At 30.8% G+C, this 23,162-nt stretch overlaps 1 protein-coding gene and 1 non-coding gene across 2 annotated transcripts; one reads left to right on the top strand and one right to left on the bottom strand.

The window, feature by feature from the left end:
• Positions 1 to 4,076: 4,076 nt before the first annotated feature.
• Positions 4,077 to 7,002, bottom strand: LOC113855662 (WAT1-related protein At5g07050-like). The gene is made up of 7 exons (XM_027487293.1): positions 6,773 to 7,002; positions 6,603 to 6,665; positions 6,233 to 6,349; positions 5,878 to 6,133; positions 5,589 to 5,750; positions 5,339 to 5,490; positions 4,077 to 4,341 (listed from the first exon to the last, which is right to left on the bottom strand). The coding sequence occupies exons 1-7, from the start codon at positions 6,979 to 6,981 to the stop codon at positions 4,077 to 4,079; spliced, it is 1,224 nt and encodes a 407-aa protein (XP_027343094.1). The 5' UTR covers positions 6,982 to 7,002.
• A 13,421-nt stretch (positions 7,003 to 20,423) lies between these two features.
• LOC113856773 lies at positions 20,424 to 20,530 on the top strand. The gene has a single exon (XR_003503006.1). It is a non-coding gene; the product is annotated as a small nucleolar RNA R71 (small nucleolar RNA).
• The last annotated feature ends 2,632 nt before the right edge of the window (positions 20,531 to 23,162 follow it).

Raw genomic sequence — 23,162 nt, 5'->3', positions numbered from 1 at the left:
GGTTTCCTACATTAAACATAACATAAACTTGCACGTCATTAAAGGAGAATTTATACACAACTTTATATATAACAAATATACTAACACATTAGCAATAACCCCTTACAAATTCATGAACCATTTTTTGAACTCCTTCGTCATCAATGCCACCTTGTTTGTTGACCCTAGCAGCTTTCCATAAGACATGTTGAGGTACTGAGGTCAAATTAGACCCAGATGTAGAAATCTGCACAAAAATTAAGATTAAATGCCCTCGTTAAAGAAAACATAAGAGTCAAAAAACTGTTACAAGGTTACATATGACACAAAATTACATACCAAATCTTGCTCCAACTGAGCATATCCCTTAGCTGACCGCCTGTATCTGCATCATCTTTCAGCCTCTCAAACATCTTTGGACAATCTCTAAGATCTTCTTCGACAACATTTGAAATTTGTTCAGCATGGCCACTCTCATTTGTTCTAAATGTCTCTGATTAATTGACACTCGATTCCATGTTAGTTGATGTACTTCCACCTTGTATCTCACTGTGCTTTGTCCAATAAGTATATTTTTCATCTATTCCATTACACATTAGATGTTCTTCTAATTCTTCCGCATTTACTTGTAACATATTCAAACAACACCAACAAGGACAGGGAATATGGTTGAGATCAGTTGCATGCTTAATTGTAAATCTAATAAACTCTTTGACTCTGTCTTCATATTCTTCACTTAAACGATAAGCTACCATCCAACTTCGATCCATATTTGCTCCAACTACGGTTACGATATTTACAAATGTGAATGTCTTATTAACTCTCACATGGTAGGGCCCTATCCCATTTGAGAACAAACTTTTTCATACCTTAATTAACAATTGCTACTTAAATGTTATATTTTTTACTTGACAAAATTTGGGCAGCATTTTACATTAGTCTTCTAGTACACAACTTGAATATGAAATGATTTACCTCAATCAAGCATGCACCAAGAGATAATGAGAAAGCTCCAAACTCAAATTTTGTTAAGTATTAATTACAACATTATGAGAAGCAAATGCTAACCAATGAATGAATATGTTTGTTCACAAACTATCCAACTTGGACAATTTGAGATTGAAAATAATGATTTCAAATTATTTTCAATCTCAAATTAACGGGAAACTAAGGTTTCACTCAATTTTAGATTTCAAATCATACCCTACAAATTTAATCACTAACAATAATCATGCATTCATAACATTCTATAAGACAGAACATCAATTTCATTCATACACAGAGCAAATAGACATAACAGGGGCAAAACAAACAACAATATCTTGTTAAGTACATAAACTTATTTCAATTCCCAAAACAACATATATAACAGTATGTTCCCTGCTTTCTGTTTATATTGGAACAACAAAACATGAGACTTCAATTTAGAAAATCAATTTTCACAACAATCAAATGCATTTTCACATTAATCACCTACATTACAGTCAATTAGTGTTGAATTTTTACATTAATCTCTTGCATTATAATTAACCAGTGTCCTATTATCATGTTCAACAAATCCTAAAAAATCATCCGAACAGTATTTTAGAGGTTAACTAACCTAAGGTTCAACCTTTTCAAATTAATTTTTACAAAATAAAACCTAATTTCATGCTTTCTGTCAGGCAATAATGGTTAAAATTTGAATATAATCAGTTCATACAAACACAACAGCACTAACCTGGAATGAAAGAAGTTGCACTAATTTGTACAGTTCAGCTGAAGCCACTTATGGAGGAGAGACGTTTGTAACTGTTCAACATCAATAATACAAGTGTGTTTCAGTGAACAGAGAGAATAAGAGAGTGCGAAAGTCCAAACATAGCCAGAAAACAAAGAAACAATTATGAATATACCTTAAAATTCTGAATGCGATGTCAACGGTACTTGTTCTTCTGCAAAAATTTCTCAGAAAACACTGAACACAGACAAAAATTTGAAGTACAGACTTGGCGCGGCGACAAGGACAACCAGATTAGGGCTTAGGGTTTATTTTAAAAATTGTAACATCTGAGAGCAGTTAAGAAATAACAGTTCTCTAATCTACACCTTTCAGAGCAGTTCTACATGTCAACCACTCTGTAAAGTTGTAAGAGCGGTTCCACGTGTGAACCACTTTCTAAAGTATAGCACTTCTGCGAGCAGTTATTTAACAACTGCTCTCCAAAATACAATTACCAGAGCAGTTCCAGATGAACCGCTCTCAGAAGTACATATTATAGAGCGATTCTTGTAGAACCGCTCTAAGAAGTTAAATTTGAAGAGCAGTTAGGGCGGAACCGCTTTCTTAGTGTTTTAAACAAAGCGGTTTTTACTAACCGCTATCTAATTTTGGCGCTCCAAAAGCTAATTTCTGGCGTAGTTAAGCGAGTTTCAACAAAATTTTTAGGTTCATCATTGTCTATAATTCGCTTAAGCGAATAATGTGTAGCTTAAGCAAAAATTATAGCGAATGAATTCCTGTATTTTTTATCATTCAACCCCATTCCTTTAGTTGTTACTTATATTTTGATTAATCCAAAGTGTTAATTTCTAAGATAATTAGAATGAGTATATGATATTTTCAAATTTAATTGGTTCAAATTACAAATATCACAATTCAAAGTATGAAAATATAAAGAGTATGGTTATTTAGGTTTAGGGTAGATTTGAGAAACTTGTTTACATGCTATTAAGGAGGGGTAAATAAGGAGGAATTGAAGTAGCATAAGTAAAAATTGAATAAAGCTTCTACGACAATATTCTAAGTGATGATTACTTGATTCCATTTGCTTTTTTTGCCTTGGATATATCTTTTTAGACTTTTATCACTTAAATTTCAATCACAGTCACTCAATCTATTGTCAAACTAGTTGTAGAAACACACACAAAAAAAATTGAACTTGCTTCAAAAACAAATATAGGAGTGAGTTTAAAAAAATATGATTGAATTTTACATAAATAAACAATTATGTTCTTAAAAAATAATTGTGTTAAAAGAATATTTTAAAGGACCTATTTTAAATATCTAAAGATTGAAATCTTGAATCTACAAAATTTATTAAAGATTAAATTACAAATACTACAATTTTTAAAATTTGTTATAACATGTATTTTGTTTATTTATTCATAAGTTATATACTACACTAACTCATGGTAATCTTCACTTATTATTATTATTATTATTATTATTATTATTATTATATTGCCACTTTTAGAGGATTACAATTATCTTTTACTCAAGATAATCTTGTTTTAAGGAATTTCTACGAGAAGACGTGACTAAATCTCACGGTGCCTCTTTTCTCAGGCACGGTTCTTGTTTTAAGTGCAGTGCAAAAGAGAATTTTGACATATGCCTATGATAATTAGAGATAAATTTAATAGCTTCTCCTGTCTAAGGAAAAGAATCAGAATCAGAGAGTAAGGGTTTCTATGTATCAGCAATCACTCTCACATGTTGAAATATTAAAAACAAGAAAGAGAGGCAATTAATCTTATAACTCACAAGTACCAAATTCTCAAAGGAATAATAATTTATATAATTGATCAACCAGCTGTGGCATTATTTCTGTCTGTCTTGTCTTCACAATTATGTATCTTGCTCATTTCATATGTAACATTATTGTGCTCATCTAAGGGTTTATCTTTAGGAATATGGGAATGAGGCATCAGATGCACTATAAGCTGGATTCTCAATAACTTACAATTAATTGCTTATGATCATTTTCAAAAAAAGTTTATGCCACTATGAGCCTAAGTGGGATCTGAATCAGGCGTCAGATTCCATTAAAATGGAAAGTTATCGAAAATTCCACAATTGTTCGGACAATAAAGGAAAAAAAAAAAAGAGATCGAGAGAGATAAACTTCACATGATTATCTTTTCTAAACTTAGTTTAAAATTCTTGCAAAATATATATATAGCTTAATTAGTTACAAACGAGACTCCTTTTGATTAAATTAAAGGGCAAGGAAAATTTACCAACGAGGGACAAATTCATGGAAGAAAAGTGACAAGGAAGAAAAAAAAGTCATCCCTATTCACATTTCAGATAGCTTATGCTTTTGTTTCTCTGATTAATTGTTAGCTTTCATGGGAGGCTCAGGGATAGGCATGCTAATAACAATCGAAGGGTGCTTGTTGATTTCTGCATTCTGATCAGATTTTGCTTCAGATGATTGATCAGTGGAATCAATAAGTGCCCCTGGATTAATTCGATCAACCTGAGCACCCTTTAAAGGCAAGGGTATATCCTTTGCCACTTTGTTCTCCACTTGTTCTTTATGCTTTCCCCACAGAACTGAGTATAAGCCTATTACAATCAAGATGGCACCAATCACACTGCATCCACAAGCCCAAAATCAAACTCTCCCGTTAGCTTATTGAGAATTTAAAATATAAAGTTGGAAAACTAAATAAACTTTTATTCTTTTGATTTTTATAATTTAGAAAATTTATTTTTTATCACTAAAATCTACACACATGTATCTTCTGTATGAGATAACTCTGCTCACACATGAATTAGTTCAAACTCAACATTTTACTTAAAGGTAATATACTACTAAATTAACTGTTGTTGATAAATCTATATTTAAATTTGTTATAACATATGATTTACTTATAACTATTGTAATGTTTTTAAAAGTAATAAAAAGTGACAACAGAGATCGTAAAATATAATACTTATTTTTTGGAGCACAGAAAAGGTAGTAATTTATTAAAATTTATTGTTGGAGATAGTCTGAAATGTGAATATTATACATGGATCGATATATTAAACTTTTGGAGTATGTATTCACTGCATGTATGGATACATTAAAATAAGAATGCGCGCACGAAGAGAGGATTTATGTTTCATTACTTATACATCTCCTTAGTTAAAAAACGACAACTTAATAAAAGTCCCTTTTTATTTCTTTAGGTGGATAATTTTCCTTTAATTTTAAAGGATATTCCACTCTCTTTAATTTTTATTATTTTTTTAAAGCATATTAATAAAATAAACAAACGTAGAAAGAAACATGTAATTAATAATATAGATAGTATTTTTATTCCATCCGTAGAAATTTACCGCCAATTTGTTTAAAGATAGGATACAATTTCTAGTCAGTGCAAAGCTACCAAATTGACGCGAAATAAATTATTTAATTTGAATTGTTTTTGTTGCATATTTCCATTATAAAATATTTTATATAATAATGGGTCATATTTGGTTTAATGTATTTTTAAATTTTATTTTTTTTACTTTCTTTTATATTTTCTTAAAACTAATGCCTTTTTTTTTTTTTGTAAGATTTATGTGGGGTTGGGATTGGAACTAATGATGATAGGAATTTACCCTCCAAGAAAAATATTCTCTGCTAGGACAAAGGAACCCATGATGGCGACAATGATCATCATCAGAGGGCTGAATGCAGTAGCGAAAACAGGGCCTTTCTTCTGAATTACCAACCCTTGTACGTAGTATGATATGCTTGATGTAACAATCCCCTAATACAAATATATCAAAATAATCATATTATTAGCATAATAGTATTAGAAACAAAATAAAACACATTAACATATATGGATCATATGATGTTTCTTACAGCATAGGCAGCGGCAAGTAAATTCATATCCCAGCCAATTGTCCACACGGAAGCCTTGTGTTCCATAACAAAGGTAACAGCAATAGCTTGAAGTGTGCCTATGAAGCAGATTATTGATGTGAGGCTTAGTTGATGATTTTTGTACGTTTCTATGGCTTTGGCCTGTCCAATAACATGAACCAAAAATGTTTATTACGTAACGTCAACAAACACACACAAACTAATTAGAGAGAGAGAGTGTGTGTGTTTAAGTAAAAAGTTGCCAAATTTTTGCTTTATGGGGTCTTACTTGTAAAACAAAAAGGGCTGCCCAGGCAAGGGCGGCAAGGATTAGGAAAATGGAGCCTATGAACCAATCCTTGTCTGAAGATTTTGTGGTATTTGTTGCACTATTGATTTGCCTATGATGAGATTCATGTTTGGTCCACACCATCTCCACAATAGGACCTTTGTATAAGGTCATAATCATGGCCCCAGCCACAGTCACCAAGGTTCCCACCACTTTCGCTTGGCATCTCACCTTCTTCATGTTGATCTTCTCCATCCTTTTTATAATCCATCCATATAATTTAAATAAACTAAAAATGCATAGGGAGAAAAAAAAACTTAGAATATAGTTTATAATGGAATGTTCTAAATTTTACCGGCATAAAACTGCCATCACAAAAGTCATGGCAGGAAGCACGTTGCTCATTGCACATGAGTATGTTGGGGATGTTAATTTCAACCCAGCATAGTAGAAGTTTTGATCTATCACAGGCCTGTGTACAATAGTAAAAAAAAGTATGCAAGCAGCGTTTTATTATTCATCTATGTATATTCTTTGTGCTATAATACAATTGTGTGTCAATGTTTAGATTTAGCTTAATCATTTGAAATAAATAATCGTTTCTTCTTTTCATATTGTCAACTCTTCAAGAAAGCCTTAAAAAATGATTATTTTTTCAAAATTTTGAATAAAATAAGCACATTGCTCAATATACGATTAGTGCATTAAACTAAGGATGAACTCACCCCAGCAGAGCGAGGACGAAAATTTGCATGAAAATTGGAAATGTTATCTTTGGCTGAGATTTCCTGAAAAATTGAAACCACGAATTAACATTATTTTGTAAAGCTTCTGTATCAATAAAAGACTAAAAACATTACAAGGCTTGTTAAGGTGCATGGTTTGTGATATGAACCTTTCAAAGATGAAGGCGAATGGAGCTATGACAGCAGTTGCAAAGGCGTGGCGATAAACAACGAGGACATAGTGATTCATGCCTCGGTTGAGTGAAACCTTAGTGATAATGTTCATGCCTGCATAGCCGAACTGTAAAGCGATCATGGCAAAGTGGTGTTTAGAGTTCTCAAAGAAGTTGGCGCAATTTCTAAGCTTTTCAGTGGCCATTGTTGTTATAATGAGTTGGAGAATTTGAAGTGGCTTATGCTTAGAAAAGGGTGAATATCAAATATTAGAGAACCGAAGGAAGAAGGTGTGTTTCTTCCTAGGGAATAGCATGGGAAGGAACCTATTATTTATAGCAACATAGAATGAATTGTCTACGTCATAAATGTTCTTATCATCGAAGATATGTATCATTGAAAGAGGGTACAAAGGGTGAACCTCGGAATCACTTTCATGGGGGCAGCTCGACAACGCATATAGGGGTTGTTTGGGTAGAAAATTTGAAAAACAAAAATAAATGTGTGCTTATTATGATAATATAAATGGAATCAAAATTAGGTCAGCAAACTTCGACAATAACAATTTATATGAACGAGTTAATTTCCTTTGCAGAATCGTATCTTCTTTTCTAGAATAATTTCCTTTCACAATATCCCAACTTGAATCTGAGGATTTCGTATGTTATTCGTTTCATATTTTTAGTTCTTTTTATTATTATTATTAAGAATCAAATTAAAACTAGTAATATATATATATATATATATATATATATATATATTATACTTATTTTTATACTATCAATAATTTTATACAAAATATATTTTTTATCAATCCAACTGTGATTTTATATTTATGCTGTATATTTTGTAAAAATAAAACAACTAAAAATTTTCAATAGTTTTATTTTTATGTATTTCAAAAGTATATACGATATTAATTTTATTACTATTATGAACATGGTTTATATAGTTAAAATTTTTAATTTAAAAGTTAGTGTTTAGATAAAATCATCTAATAAAAAATTATTAGATTGTAAGACGGCAATGGTAGAGAAAGCGATCTAGTGTTTATTTGTGAGGAAGTTTTTAGAGGAAAAAGAAAAAACGGAATATTTTTTAATTTTAAATTAAAAAATTATATATTATTAATTAAGTTTTTGTTAATATATTAATTTATATCTTTATTTATAAAAATATTAATTTTAAATATATTTATTTAAAATATAAATTTTATCCTCCCCTTCTTTCTCCTCTAAAATCTTCTTTCTTAAATAACTCCTTAAATTTTATCTCTTGTGTGATAATTTCAAAGAAGAAATTGTAGAAGGTAAATTTTTAAATTAAATTATTTTTCATATATTATAATATTTTTGGTTTTATGTAACACTAATTTTTAATGGTTATAAAATATATAGTACACAATGACTTTTATTGTAATAGCTAATAATATATAATAGACAGTTCTTTGTAAATTATTGATGGTTTTATGGTTAATGGTTGTAAAATTTTATCTAAAATATAGAATAAGTGACGATCTTTAAAGTATGAATATTTTGACTATCTATGGTTGTAAAATCGTTCTTAAAACATGTAATAAGCAACCGTTTTTAATTGTTGATTTATTTTATTTTATTTTTTGTAAATAGGTGTAAAATTATTCCTAAAACATAAACTAGATAACAACGTTTAAAGTACAATCACTTTTATTGTTAATAATTGTAAAACCATTCTTAAAATATAGAATAAGTAATATTTTTTAGCCGTTGCTCATTTTCTAGTCAATGATTATTAAAATATTCATAGATAGATAACATTTTTTTAGAATATAAATATTATCTTCTCAACAATCATAAAATTATTTATACAATATGTAATAGATAATAACTTTTAAAGTACAATAAGCAACTATTATTAAAGATGTTAAAATAGTGAAAAAAAAAAGGTTATTTTGTAAATATAAGCAGCAGCAGTAGTAATTAATATAGTAAGTGTAGTAGGAGTAGGACTAGGAGTATTAATAACAGTAGCACTACCACTGCTACAAAAATTAATTATACTAACTAATTAAAATATCTCCAAATTAAACTTGGTGAGTGAGTTCAATTAAAATCAATGGACCATTTAGTAGTTCAAATTGTTACCATTTCTTAAAATCAACAAGTTTTATTACCTGTGGCTTAAGTAGCAAAATTATTTCCAATTTTCTTCACAACTGTCCTTTTGATCTTCATAATTTTTCATTTATCATCACTTTCATGCTTTTTCTCATTAAGAAAACAAAAAATTTCTAAAGTTTTATTTTTCTCATTTAAAAAAAATAGTCACAAGTTTATTAAAAACAAATAAAATCAGATAACTGAATTTGCAAAATACGTTTAGTCCTATTAACTTCAAAATATTTTTATGATACTTTTAGATACATAAATTTTAAAAAATTTAAAAATAATTTTTATTACCACTTATTAATGACGTGACATGCATTTACCCTTATTATAATACTGGATAGCATTGCGTATCATGGCCAGATCCATGTCATGCCATATCACAAAATGATATATAGCAAGGACATTTTTAAAAATTTCAAATTTGGTCGATCAAAACTAATTAAAAAAATAAGTTTAAATTAAATTAATATATTTATATAAATTGTGAGTATTAATTATTAAATAAGAGTATCTTTAACTGAGAGCATTTTTGGGATTATTTTTTCTACATTAGGTATTTGCTTTTAAATTTTATATTAATTTAAAATTTTATTTTCTAATAATTTTTAAAAAAAATTCTTAATATTATATAATATTTAGTATCAATAATAATTTAAATATATTCTTTTTAAAATTTATACAATATATTAAATTTAAAAATAGTCATATTATAAAGGGACATAATCTTTTTATACTAGTGTAAAACTCTGATACTTGATTTGAACCTTTTATTTAACTTACATCTAACGGTAAGTGAAATAATAAATTATAATCTATTAGATGTAAGTTAAATAAAAGGTTAAAATCAAGTGAAGAGTTTTTAGACTTACACTATTATTGAGAAGATCTATCCCTATTATAAATATACATTTTAGTTAGTTACTCTAAAATTTAAATTTAATTTAATAACATACATGCAATGCATAGAAAAATTACAAGTTTAATCATATTTATAAAAAACTAGAGATACATAATATATTGGCAAAGATAATTGTATCGCTGAAAAGAAAATGAGATGTTTTTGTATGGTAGAAGTTTCTTAACAGTACTTAGGGTCGAAGAGAGTTTGAAGTGGAGCACCAAAGATTAATGGGTATCTAATCATCTCCAATGATTAATGATCACAGTCCCAACAAAGGAGTGTATCCTTATAGAGACTTGTCTAGTTGCATATGAATACGTGTGCCAGTCAAAGTCCAATCCAAAACGTATACATTTCGTATCTCAATTTGCGAATTATGAAAAATGCAGATGAATTGCTTTCTCGTTGTTACTACTCCTTCAAACAAATGAATAAATATATCAGTTTAATAGATCATGCATATGTGACGAGAATTATGTTTAATTTACTTTAATATTAACTTGGCATAACTTTATTTGTTTCCTTTGAAAAAGGATATGTTCTTGCATAATTATAAATCTTTCAAACGCTGTGTATTATGTCTTTCCAAACAAAACCTTTCTTTATGTAAAAATAAACAGTGTGGTTACAGTAGCAAGGCAAAAGAAGCTTTAGTTGGACACCATAAAAATTGTAGTTATATATGGTAGGCCACTCAAATCAAGTTGGGGGAAGAAGTCACATTCTGCATTTGTTGCAACCCACTGTGACACCCCAAAGGGGAGAAACAAGCTTGTTCTTGTTTATTGTTTTAATCTCTCTATGCTTATCCATATGCACATACAAGCTTGACTATCTATGTGGTTTCCAATATTACAAAAGTCAAATATCTTAAATTATATTTATCTACTTTACAAATCAAATTTTTAAGGTCTAAATTTAAAGAAGAAAATAAACTTTTTAAGCAATTGATTTTAATACTATTATAACTTATTAAAAACATTTTCAAATCATCAAAATAATTAAACACGTTACATTATCGAATTTTTGAATGCGTAAATCAGTTGACAAATAGTGGTTTCAATTCATGTTCTTGAATCTTGATCAAGTTTTAAAGATGAATCTGAGTTAAAAAAAAAAAAAATAGAAATTGAGTCAAACTAAACAAATAAAAACATAAAGCGATGGAATTTAGATGTTACGACAAACGTGCAAGCAAGTGTATGCTTTATGTTATTCATTGAATTGGAGCGTGTACGTACGTATATTCTTTTTGGTCACTAATTAATCTCCAATCATGCTCATAAAGCTGTACCAGCAAAAAAGGAAAACAGAGCCTATTTTATTAAAAACACTGGGAAGTCACTCACCACAATGCACCAAACATTTTTTTCATTTATATTATGGAATCATAATATTCTAATTTTTATAATCTTAAGCTAAAAGGGTTTATCTCCAAAGCCATTTTGTTTGTCTTAAAGCTTTCAGTTAAGCTCAATTGTATTTGCATGTTTGATATATATGTGTAATTGAATGCCACGTACACGTGTTGGCCACTATAAATGGTGACAGTGGAAGGAAAGCAACAAGTCAAAATTAAAATGGGTTCACCTTTTATGTCAAACGTTATGTGATTTCGAGATGTTAATTACATTAAAGCTTAATTGTCCACAAAGTTCTTTTCAATCGAAAAATGGCCAAATTGATGGATAGATTTGGTGACAATTGTCATTTTGTCCTCTTCCTGCTTTTCATTTTCTACTACAGATTTCCCATTGCCTATATACCTAACCGAAAGAGAAATAAAACCAACTTCCACCTCAATCCTTTTTATTCATGTTCATCATATAGAGTAGCAAACGATGCATATAAGCATAGAGAGATCTTTCTATTTTCACTTACACCAAAACAAAGCACTAACGTAAATGTTATTAGTTAAAATGGTTGTGCTGTCATATGACAGCATTTTTCAAATCAACCTTTATCATACAATAATTACCGTGCATTTTAATTAATACATAGAGCAACTGAATAAATTGTTAAACTTGCAAATTAGGGAAAAGTAAAATTTCTGAAAAGTAAAGTGTTTTCAGTCTTTCTAATTAGAAATTGTGTTAGAAAACTAAAATGAAATTTTTAAATTTGTCTTTAAAAAGTGAAAGTATCGTTAAAAAGAAGTCTTTTAAATATTCAAAATAGAAAATTAATATTTTAAATACTTAAATTATAATTATGCTATTTTGTTAAAAATTTTGTCATCAAATTAATATTTTTTATACCGATTTTATTTTTTATAAAGATTAATTTGTAAAACTTTAATTTTTTTAAGATTTAATTCATCACCAAGTTAACCTCTTCTCTTTGATTTACAACTTTAATCTTTTATAAGAACAAATATGATTATATTTTAGATATTTGAAAGACTAATTTAGTGGTAAAATTAAAATTTTAAAGGATTAATTTAGTGACAAAATATTTTAAGGATTGAGTGATGATTTAAAATATTTTAAAAAATAAGTTAGTGATTCAAATTTTTAAAAGACTTACTTGATTATACTTTTATATACCAAATACTTATTTATCGTTTTTGTCCATAATAAACATTCTAAAGAGAGAATTACAAAATAGCGATAGCAATATGATAATTGTGCCAGTAGTGAGTTGATAATGGCAATATATGAATGAAAACGATAGCATTGATAATGAATGAATGACAATACAAAATCTAAAAATAACAAAAGAACAATTTCCTTGTATGACTAATATTCACTTGAAGAAAAGTGTACGTGGTTTCCTTTAGTCATGCATATATCAATTATTCATGCTTCAGCATTTTACGTTTAGTTGCGTTACATAGCTCTAAACAAGTAAAGCTCCATTGTTGTCCACGTTTGTCCCTCCTAATGCTATACATTTCCCTTGAGAGTCTAAATTTTAAAAGGGAAGTGACGTAGTTTGGCATTTTTACATGTTTCGTGTCGCCCCTTTAGCTTTTGTCGTACGAGTTCCAAGTAGTTTTGGAGAAAGGCCAATTTCCAATCCTAAAAGCCTTCTATTGTTGAACCAATCTACACGTTTCAATAAATTGGAAAGTTATGGTCAAAGATTCTTGTCTCCACCTCTCTGATGTGAATCTATTTGGTATCTAACATTCCAATGCAACATTACATGCTTTTACAGCTTCCTTGCTCCATAATTTTTCTTTTTCGAAATTCTCAGATATTCAAATGTCACGTTAGCACTGGTGCAAAAATACATTAACAATAGAATTTTACATAAGTTACGAAAGCAGCAGCGTAGTGATATTTTTGAAACTTTTAAAAACTTAAAGTACTTAAATACATCATTGTTTTTAGAATCGAAGTATTAAGTATTTTTCACATTGATTCTAAAAGCAACCAGCTTCAAAGAGGAGATTAAAGGATTTTTAAAAAAATTTATGAGATTTTTTCTACATTGTTTTTAAGGACAACTAATGTAAAAAACTGTTAATGAGTGTTACGGATACAACATCACTTTTCTCACGAAGCAATACACATAGCACTCTAGAGTTTTCATTTCTCTCTCGCACAAGCTTGATAATTCATTTCTCTTCTTTGTCATGCTCACACAACTCATTTTTTAAGATTTTGACATTGTTTTTAACTTTTAGAGAGGAAAGACTTCATTATTAGATTGAAGGAAACTTAGTGACATTTCAAGTTATTATACCATTTTCTATATTTTAAATGTATGGAGTCTATGTATGCATGGCACCTTTCTTCTAAAATGTGGTTGTTCTTTTTTTCTTTTTGTTATTAGTATTTTTTGAAGTATGTATATTAATATAGTATGTTATTTTTTCAACTTTATGTGCTGCACATACTTTGTTTAATGAAAAACGTGAATAACTATTTAGTACTTTATGTGTTTATAATATGTATGACTTACAAATAGCAAGTTTGTAGTGATAGTCAATATTATTAAATAAAGTTATGGTTTCTTAAAATGGTGGTTTAACTCAAAAGTAAATTATAAAATTTAAATTTAATTAATTAAAAGTATTTTTCAATTAACTAAGATGCAATAATATATATATATATATAATTTATTTTTTAGTTAACCCACCATTTTAAGAAACCATAACTTTATTTAATAATATTGACTATCACTACAAACTTGCTATTTTGTAGGTCATACATATTATAAACACATAAAGTACTAAATAGTTATTCAAGTTTTTCATTAAACAAAGTGTGTGCAGCACATAAAGTTGAAAAAATAACATACTATATCAATATACATACTTCAAAAAATACTAATAACAAAAAGAAAAAAAAAACAACCACATTTTAGAATAAAGGTGCCATGCATATATATATATATATATATATATATATATATATATATATATATATATATATATATATATTATCAACGTAAAGAAGTGTGCAATTGTTTGGAGGGCAAGTTTATCCCTCGAGAAGTAATAAAGGGTTCTTAAATTAAGTTCCCAAATTATCGTCCCACAAGGATTGATTTTCAATTTTCTAATTCAATTGTTTAAGCTTCAAAGATACGAAATTAATTAAAAACAAGAATTTATAAAATCAATTATAAAACTAAGAGTAAGGAATACAATGCACGTTGTGATTAAACTTATCAGAGAAGAACTTAGGGCATATGAGTTTTCTCATTCAATTCTTTATGTTATTTCTCTATTTAACACTAAATTCGATTTCCTTGTTATTACCAATCATTCATACGAATACTATTAATACCCAATAGTCATGCAATATTAATATTCTTTTCTCTAAATTAACATGTCCAATGGTCATGCAAGATATTAATTTAAGAAAGCTTTAGGAACTTACGAACTTGTTAATTTAATAATGATTAGAAGAGAAAGATTGGTTTAGTCCACCAAATCCTTTGTCTCGTTTTACCCTATAGATCTATTAATTAACCGAGGTACAGTGGCCTGACGATTTAATTAACCGAGGTACAGTGGCCTGACGATTTAATTAACCGAGGTACAGTGGCCTGACGATATAATTAATTAACATTAAGAAAGAAGCCCAATAGGATAAAATCTAATCACAAAGCAGAAATCAAATTTAGATTCAAATATCAAAATTTCATAAATTCATGAATAATAGTTCTCATAGCCCTAGCTATGGACTTAATTACTCATACTAAAAAAAAGAACTAAAACAATCATAAACAAAGTCATAATCAAAAGAAATAGCAAACTAGAGTATGAGATGTGTTCTTGGTCCTCAAGTACGATCGCTTGAAGCTCCGAGTCTCGCCAAGCATGTGCCAAGGATCTCGTGCAAGAGAGACGAGATCAGATATATTCTAGAGCCAAAGCCAAGATGTCAAAAACGGTCACCTTACAATGCCCGGAGATCTCCCTTTTTATAGAATTTGAAAACCCTAAAAAGTCTTCATAATTGGGCTTCCCGCAGATGAGCATGGCCGGGCAAGGTCTAAGCACGACCGTGCATGGGCTCAAAGCACCCCCGTGCTTATTGAATGGGTCTGGGCGTGCTGACTGCTGCGAAACTCTAATCTTCCATCAATTTAGGCCCAGAATGCACCCAAAATCCACTTGCGGCCTCTTTATACCAAACTGCACAATTAATATATAAATTAATGTAAAAATCAAATAAAATAAAGGTCAAATATGAATATATAGACTGTAAAAGAGGGCATAATTACAGACTTATCAACTCCCCCATACTTATCTGTTTGCTTGTCCTCAAGCAAAGTACTGGTTAAGGGTAACATAATAACTTAAAACATAATACCACACAAGGAACCCGAGATAACGAGATAAAGAGAGCAACAAGAGTAATATCACTGAGCATAAGCAATCAAAAGGATTCTCAATTAGAATCTTATATTTCCATACTTTTCACTCAAACATCAAACTCAAGTACTCTACTTTCCTTTCTCACTAAGGGACAAAAAAAGATATCACTCAGTTCTCCTAAAGAAGAGTGTACTACCATAGGCTTGACTATAAACCGACTCTCCACTAAATAAATTAAATGCAAGTAAAAATCATGAGGTCTTTTTCAGGTTATAATGTGGCCAAGGGGTTATAATAATTGAGGTGAGATAAATGAAAGAAAGGGAATATACAAAGGGTAATAAATTATAAAAATTACAAACATCCCCTTAGTTTACAAATGAAGCTCTTTGAGTAATTTTTATATTTTTGTATGTGAACAATATCTTTTCTTTTCTCTCCTTTCAATCATATATAACCCTTTTTCTTTTCTTTTCTTTTCTTTTTTTCTATTTTTTTATTTTCTTTTTCATACTTTTTTTCTTTCTTTTTGCATATGAGAGATATAGAGGAGAATTAATCAAACAATTCAACAACTCAATTGCTCCATTCATAAACTCAAGGTCATCAAAATATTTTATAAATTTAATGCAAGGGACCAAGAAAATCAATAAAGCTCAAAGTGGACAACTAGTTGTATCTCAAACATGCTGAAGGCCAAGAATAAAAATCCTATTATGCCTCAATCACATTAAAACGTGCAATTAAAAAGAGAAGTCTTAAGTCGGTTCCAAGTCAAGTTCTAGAGCACAAATCCTAAGGAGATAATCACACAAAACAATAAGGAAAGGGGTACAATTAACTAAATTAAGATAGAAATCTCCTTTAAGGCTCAAAACATACATATGTGGGTTAAAGTTTAATGTAGAGTATAAAAGTAAGGAACTAAGCTAATTATTAGTTTCCAAATGAAAGTATAATGCCAATAATAATCACTCAACATGCTCTTCTATCTGAAAAAATTAGGTTCCATAAGGGAAAAAGTTTTATTATCATAAAAAATAGCATAGGCACTTTACTCAATAACATGCAATAACAATCATATAATTAGGAACTACTCCTCCATACTTAAAGCGAAACATTGCCCTCAATGTTTGAAACAAATCAAATTAAAAGCATGCAAAAAGGGCAACTGAATAAAAAGGAAAGAGGTTCCCTGATAATTCTTGGCGCGACGGCTTCGAGTGAGGGAGCACGGCTATGCTGAAATCTTGAGCACGCCCATGCTTATGATGTAAAGCTTTCTCTCACAACTGCGACTCAATGCACGGCCGTGTATGTGATGAGCACGAGCGTGCTTCCAAATCAAAGCTCAAAGTGTGGGAACAATCAACTCTGTTCTTGCAATCTTTCAATATGCTTATTCTGTATTCGAAAAATAAAATATAAATAGCAAAAATTAAAATAAACAAAAAGAAATAAATTTTAAATAAAATAAAAGACACATGTTGGCTCCTGGGAGCGCTTGTTTAACGTCATGAGCCTGACGTTCCTATTAAATCAAGGTGGGAAGAAGACATGAGTCTCAGAGGTGGCTCCCTTGATATGTAATTGTCTCCCCAGCAGCTTTGCCTCCCCAACACCTATTACATCAGAAAAATTATTCATAAGATGGGGATTAGAATAAAGAGAAGAAAATTTAAGCTTTGAATTAGGAGGCTTATTAATGAATGGTGTAAGCTTTTGTCTTTTCTTCTTCTTATATTGCTTCCTCCTTGGCCTTCTTCTTGTGGTTCCATGCTTCACATAAATTGAAGGAGGAGAAACAACATCCACATTGCTCACAAAGTGACAAGACTCTTGGCTAGAAGGGTACTTGAAAGAATTGAAAACTTGAAATACAACTTCCTCATCATCTAGCCTCAGTGTGAGCTTTCCTTCTTGTACGTCTATGATGGCCCTAGCAGTGGCCAAGAATAGTCTCCCTAGTATGATGGGGACATCATCATCTTCCTCCATGTCAAGTACCACAAAGTCAGCAGGAAATATAAACTCCCCAACTTTTACAAGTATGTTCTCCATTATGCCTTTGGGGTATGTGATCGACCTATCTGCCAGCTGAAGTGACATGGAGGTCAGCTTAGGTTTATGCATTCCAAGCTTCTTGAAAATAGAATAAGGCATAAGATTAATACTTGCTCCTAAATCACATAAAGTCTTATCAATATGAGTTTTTCCAATTGTGCAAGGAATAGTAAAACTCCCTGGGTCCTTAAGCTTAGGTGGAAGCTTTTTAAGGACTATAACTGAGCACTCCTGGGTGAGCGTCACAGTTTCATGTGCTCTCAACTTTCTTTTATTGGTCAAAATCTCCTTTAAAAATTTAGCATATTTGGGTATTTTGGAGATAACATCAATGAAAGACATATTGATGTGCACTTTGCCCAATAAGTCTAAAAACTTGTAGAACTCTTCATCATAAGGAGGGTGACCTTGCAGCCGCTGTGGGAAAGGTATCTTAGGCTCATAGGCCTTGGTTGAAAAAAAAGGCTCTTCCTTCTTTTCTTTTTTAGGCTCCTCGCTTGAAGCACGGTCTTGCTCATAGTGATGCACGGCTGATGTGTAAAAATCAAATTACTGGGCAAGTATACCCGTTGTCAAAGTAATATTATGAAAATTTAAATACCAAGTGTTGTATCCACAGGGACTATTATTAAGAAATCCTTCCTTACTTTTGTAATTGTTAATAGATATGAAAAATAAATTTTGTTGATGAAATTGCTAAAAGTAAAAGAATAATAAATTAAAAAGAAACAAATATTCTTATGAAAATAAATTATAGAAAATTATGGCTAAAGGTGTTCAAGGGAAATAGGCAAGTATCTAGACTGTAAATCCTCCTAAATGTCTAAATAACTGAAATTCTTCTTCAACTACTTAGTTCCAAACCCTTATCGCTGCAGGAAATTCTAAATTAAATCAATACCTTTCTCAAGGATAATGATTCATAACTCTCAGTTGATCAATCAGAATCTCTTCCTTAATTAATACTCCTAGGTTGCATTAAGTTCATTATGTTTCATAATTAGGATTAATCCTAATACAGAAAACTCACGTCTTTCTATCTCTAGAAATACATTCAAGTCTTTTTAATTGAGCAATGTTAAATTCATGCAAGAATTTTACTCAAATTCAAACAAGAAAACAAGATAGAAGAAAATTGATACTACTCAATTAAACCCAAGAGAAAGGAACATGAAATAGCATTAGAAGAATTCCAGAAAATTTAGTCAATTAGGATTCATTACGTTTAAATACTCAAAGGAAAATTAGAACCTAAACATCTTGAAACTAAAATTACAAAAGATAAGAATTAGAACGCTTGATCCCATTTTCTTACCGTCTCTAAGTCTTTCGTCTCCAAAAACTGTCTCCCTCAGTTTCTGTGCCAAGTTCCCTTTTAAATGAGTGGCCCAAGGGCTCATCTTCTCGCAGAAATTTAAATTCTGACGCATGTTAAAAGTACACGCCCATGTACACGACCATATACTTTGGCCGTGTACATCTCTGGTCTCTAATAATTGTACTTCATAACTTTCTTGAAAAGTACACGCCCATGTACACGGCCATGTAATTTGGCCGTGTACATCTTTGGTTTTGATGATACACTTCAATTGACGCGACCAGTGAGATACACGCTCATATACATGGGCATGTACTTGCCCATGTATATCTCCGGTTCTTTGTGTGTTTTAATTCCCAATATCTTTTAAAGCTTTCACTTCTTGATCTTTTTTCCTGAAATATAAATAAAATAAAATTAATAATAGTAAATTTTCTCAATGAATAGCTTAAAACTCTCAATTATCATTCATGAATTACAATGTAGGATCAAGTATAGAAAGCATTTATCAACGGATGTGCTTTGATCACTGTCATGGGCGTGCTTGTATAAGCACGGCCGTGCTTCTATTGTAGCAGAGGCGTGCTCATCAGTAAGCATGGGCGTGCATGTAGAATCAACATGGGCATGCTTCTCTATAAGCATGGGCGTGCATGTGCCTCTGTTATGCAATTCTTATAGTTTCTTCCCACTTCTAAGGGTGATGGCATTGCATTGCTCCCTTGGATTAGGTTCAGGCTAAAATGGCAATGTTTCCATCACTCTTTAACTCAAAAGGTTCGTAATTTGCTCCAATTGTGCAGTCATCTTAGAAGAGTTGGCTTGTATTTTAGATTTGACCTCTACGAACCTCTTATCAGTTCTCTTAATATGTTGGTCCAACTTGGATTCAAGCTTTGTCATCCTCTTATCAGAGTAATGCACATATTCCATCATCTGTTCTTGAAAGTTAGACTGAGATCTAGGAGCTTCTTTTCCTTCTAGTCTTGCTCCCTGACTTTGCATATGAGGAGGGCGATAAACGCTTGAATTTTGACTTCCAAAGTCATTCCCCCAAGAGTTAGGAGGATTACTCCTCCACCCCGAACTATGATTGCCCATGAAATTTGGCTCCTCTTGCTTAGATTTTGGGGCTGCAAAAGCTCTTACAGGTTGGTCTTGAGCCTTCATTAAAGATTTTAGTTGCTTTGCAAGGGCTGCCATTTGGTTCATTAGTGGGCTGCTGCTCTCTACTTGGTAGACCGGAGCGGTCTCTTTCCTCTTGATGTCGTAAGAGTCAGCAGTGTGCCACTGAAAGCTAGAAGATGTCATCTCATCTATTAGTTTGTATGCATCATCTGGATCTTTTCTTATGAGGGACCCTCCTGCTGCGGCATCAATTGTAGCCCTGGTAGTGATTGACAGGCCACTGTAAAAGATTTGTACCTGCCTCCAAGTCAAAAAATCATGATGAGGACATCTCCTTAAAAGCTCTCCAAATTGCTCTCATGCCTCGAATAAGGATTCTGCTTCATGTTGTTAGAAGCAACATATCTTCATCATAAGCTTAGAGGACCTTGATGGAGGAAAGTACTTTCCCAAGAATTGTTGAGTGAGATCCTCCCAAGTTCTGATGGAGTTGGCTGGGAGTGAAGAAAACCATGCATTCGCCTTTTTAGAAACCGATAATGGGAAAAGACCGAGTCGAATAGCATTGTTGGAGACTCCATTGTATTTTATGGTATCTTTCAATCAGAGGAACTTTGTCAGATGTAAATTGGGATCTTCATTAGGCATGCCTCCAAACTGTATGGAGTTTTGGACCATGGTTATGAGTGCTGGTTTCAATTCAAAATTGTTTGCCTCCACACTAGGGGCTGCGATGCTTCCAGGAGTGCCTCTAGCAGTGGGTGTCATGTAATCTTGAATTGATCTCCTTCCCTCTGCCATTATTTGCTCTCTCACTTTTTTTCTTTGTCTACGCGCTGTTCTCTCAATCTCCAAATCAAATAAACAAATTGTAGAGCACTTAGAACGAGTGAGCATACATTAAAAGAAATTGTGAAATAAAATAATTAAAATAAAATAAATACAAAAATTATAAAAAAAAATTAACAATAAAATAAACAAAATAAAATAAAACACAAATTGCTTAAATCAATTAAATTTGAGATTTTCTTAATATTGAAAAAGTAATCCCCAGCAACAGCACCAAAAACTTGTTCGGAGGGCAAGTGTACCCATCGAGAAGTAATAAAGAGTTCTTAAATTAAGTTTCCAAATTATAGTTTCACAAGGATTGATTTTCAATTACTAAGAATTTTCTAATTCAATTGTTTAAGCTTCAAAAATATGAAATTAATTAAAAAACAAGAATTTATAAAATTAATTATAAAACTAAGAGCAAGGAATACAATGCACGTCGTGGTTAAACTTATCGGAGAAGAACCTAGGGCATATGGGTTTTCTCATTCAATCCTTTATGTTATTTTTCTATTTAACTCTAAATTCAATTTCCTTGTGATTACCAATCATTCATACGAATACTATTAATACCCAATGGTCATGCAATATTAATATTTTTTTCTCTAAATCAACATCCCCAATGGTCATGCAAGATATTAATTTAAGAAAGCTTTAGAAGCCTACGAACTTGTTAATTTAATAACGATTAGAAGAGAAAGATTAGTTTGGTTCACCTAATCCTTTGTCTCGTTTTACCCTATAGATCTATTAATTAACCGAAGTATGATCGCCTAACGATATAATTAATTAGAATTAAGAAAGAAGTACAATAGGATAAAACCTAATCATGAAACGGAAATCAAATTTAGATTCAAACATCAAAATCTCATAAATTCATGAACAATAGTTCTCATAGCCCTAGCTATGGACTTAGTTACTCATGCTAAAGAAAAGGACTAAAACAATCATAAACAAAGCCATAATCAAAACAAATAGCAAACTAGAGTATGAGATGTGTTCCCAGTCTTCAAGTACAATCGCTTGAAGCTCTAAGTCTCGCCAAGCATGTGCCAAGGATCCCGTGCAAGAGAGACGAGATCAGATGTATTCTAGAGCCAAAGTCAAGATGTCAAAAATGGTCACCTTACAATGCCCTGAGATCTCCCTTTTCATAGGATTTGAAAACCCTAAAAACTCTTCATAATTGGGCTTCCCGCAGATGAGCACGGTCGTGCAAGGTCTAAGCACGACCGTACATGGGCTCAAAGCACCCCCTGTGTTTATTGAATGGGTCTGGGCGTGCTGACTGTTGTGAAGCTCTAATCTTCCATCAATTTGGGTCCAAAATCCACTTGCGGCCTCTTTATACCAAACTACACAATTAATATATAAATTAATGTAAAACTCAAATAAAATAAAGGTCAAATATAAATATATGGACTGTAAAAGATGGCCTAATTATAGACTTATCAACAATTAAGAAGGAAAATTAGCAATTTTTTAAAAATAGTGAAATAGAAAGGGTTGAATTACATATCATGGCTATTTGACTGCTCCTTAATATTACAATTCTTGAAGAAATGAACCATTTGATTTGTTTATATTGATGATAATGACTAGTTAGCATAGAAAACTTCTTTTAATAAATATCTTTTCAAATTGTTATTGTATTGATCCTTGAATTGTCCAAGATGAACAATTTAGGAACAATTTTTTCATCTATCAAAATATAAATAATTTTATGATTCTTGTCATTATATACTTGATAAAATTTTATTTTCTTAAACCTTGCGTAGTTGTCTCTAGGTGCATGATTGGTTGTGGTACATCATACCACTTTCAAGTTGTGTACTAGAAGACTAATGTGAAATATTGCTAAAATTTAGCCTTGTATAATATATGAGATTCAAAAAATAATTTATGATTGCTTCATGGAAAAGTTTTTTCTTGAATGGGATAGGGTCATACACAATAAGAGAAAAATTAGAAGTTATGAAATGTAGTTACGTGACAACTATTTAATTGTTCTATTTTTGTAGTTATGGATCGTAGTTAGATAAATATTAGAAACATAGATGACGAGTATAAAAATGGGCTAGAAGAATTTTTTAAATTTGCTAACAGAAATATGCCTAATAATAAAGGACAATTTTATTGTCTTTGCATGAAGTGTTTAAATCTAAGGCAATTGAGGGTTAGGAAAATAAGTAAGAATGTGCTTTGTGCATGACTAGAT

The sequence above is a fragment of the Abrus precatorius genome, unplaced genomic scaffold, assembly GCF_003935025.1.
Source record: "Abrus precatorius isolate BTA unplaced genomic scaffold, Abrus_2018 Scaffold11, whole genome shotgun sequence".
Taxonomy (NCBI): domain Eukaryota; kingdom Viridiplantae; phylum Streptophyta; class Magnoliopsida; order Fabales; family Fabaceae; genus Abrus; species Abrus precatorius.
Note: the sequence above shows the minus strand (reverse complement) of the source record. Positions and strands in the feature narration are given on the sequence as shown.

What these genes read in the sequence shown, in the direction of transcription:
- LOC113855662 (XM_027487293.1), bottom strand. Translation starts at nt 6,981, where the DNA reads ATGGCCACTGAAAAGCTTAGAAATTGCGCCAACTTCTTTGAGAACTCT. An exon ending in TTCGCCTTCATCTTTGAAAG is followed by an intron (nt 6,666 to 6,772) that starts GTTCATATCACA and finishes TCAATTTTTCAG; the next exon opens with GAAATCTCAGCCAAAGATAA. An exon ending in CAGCCCTTTTTGTTTTACAA is followed by an intron (nt 5,751 to 5,877) that starts GTAAGACCCCAT and finishes GTTATTGGACAG; the next exon opens with GCCAAAGCCATAGAAACGTA.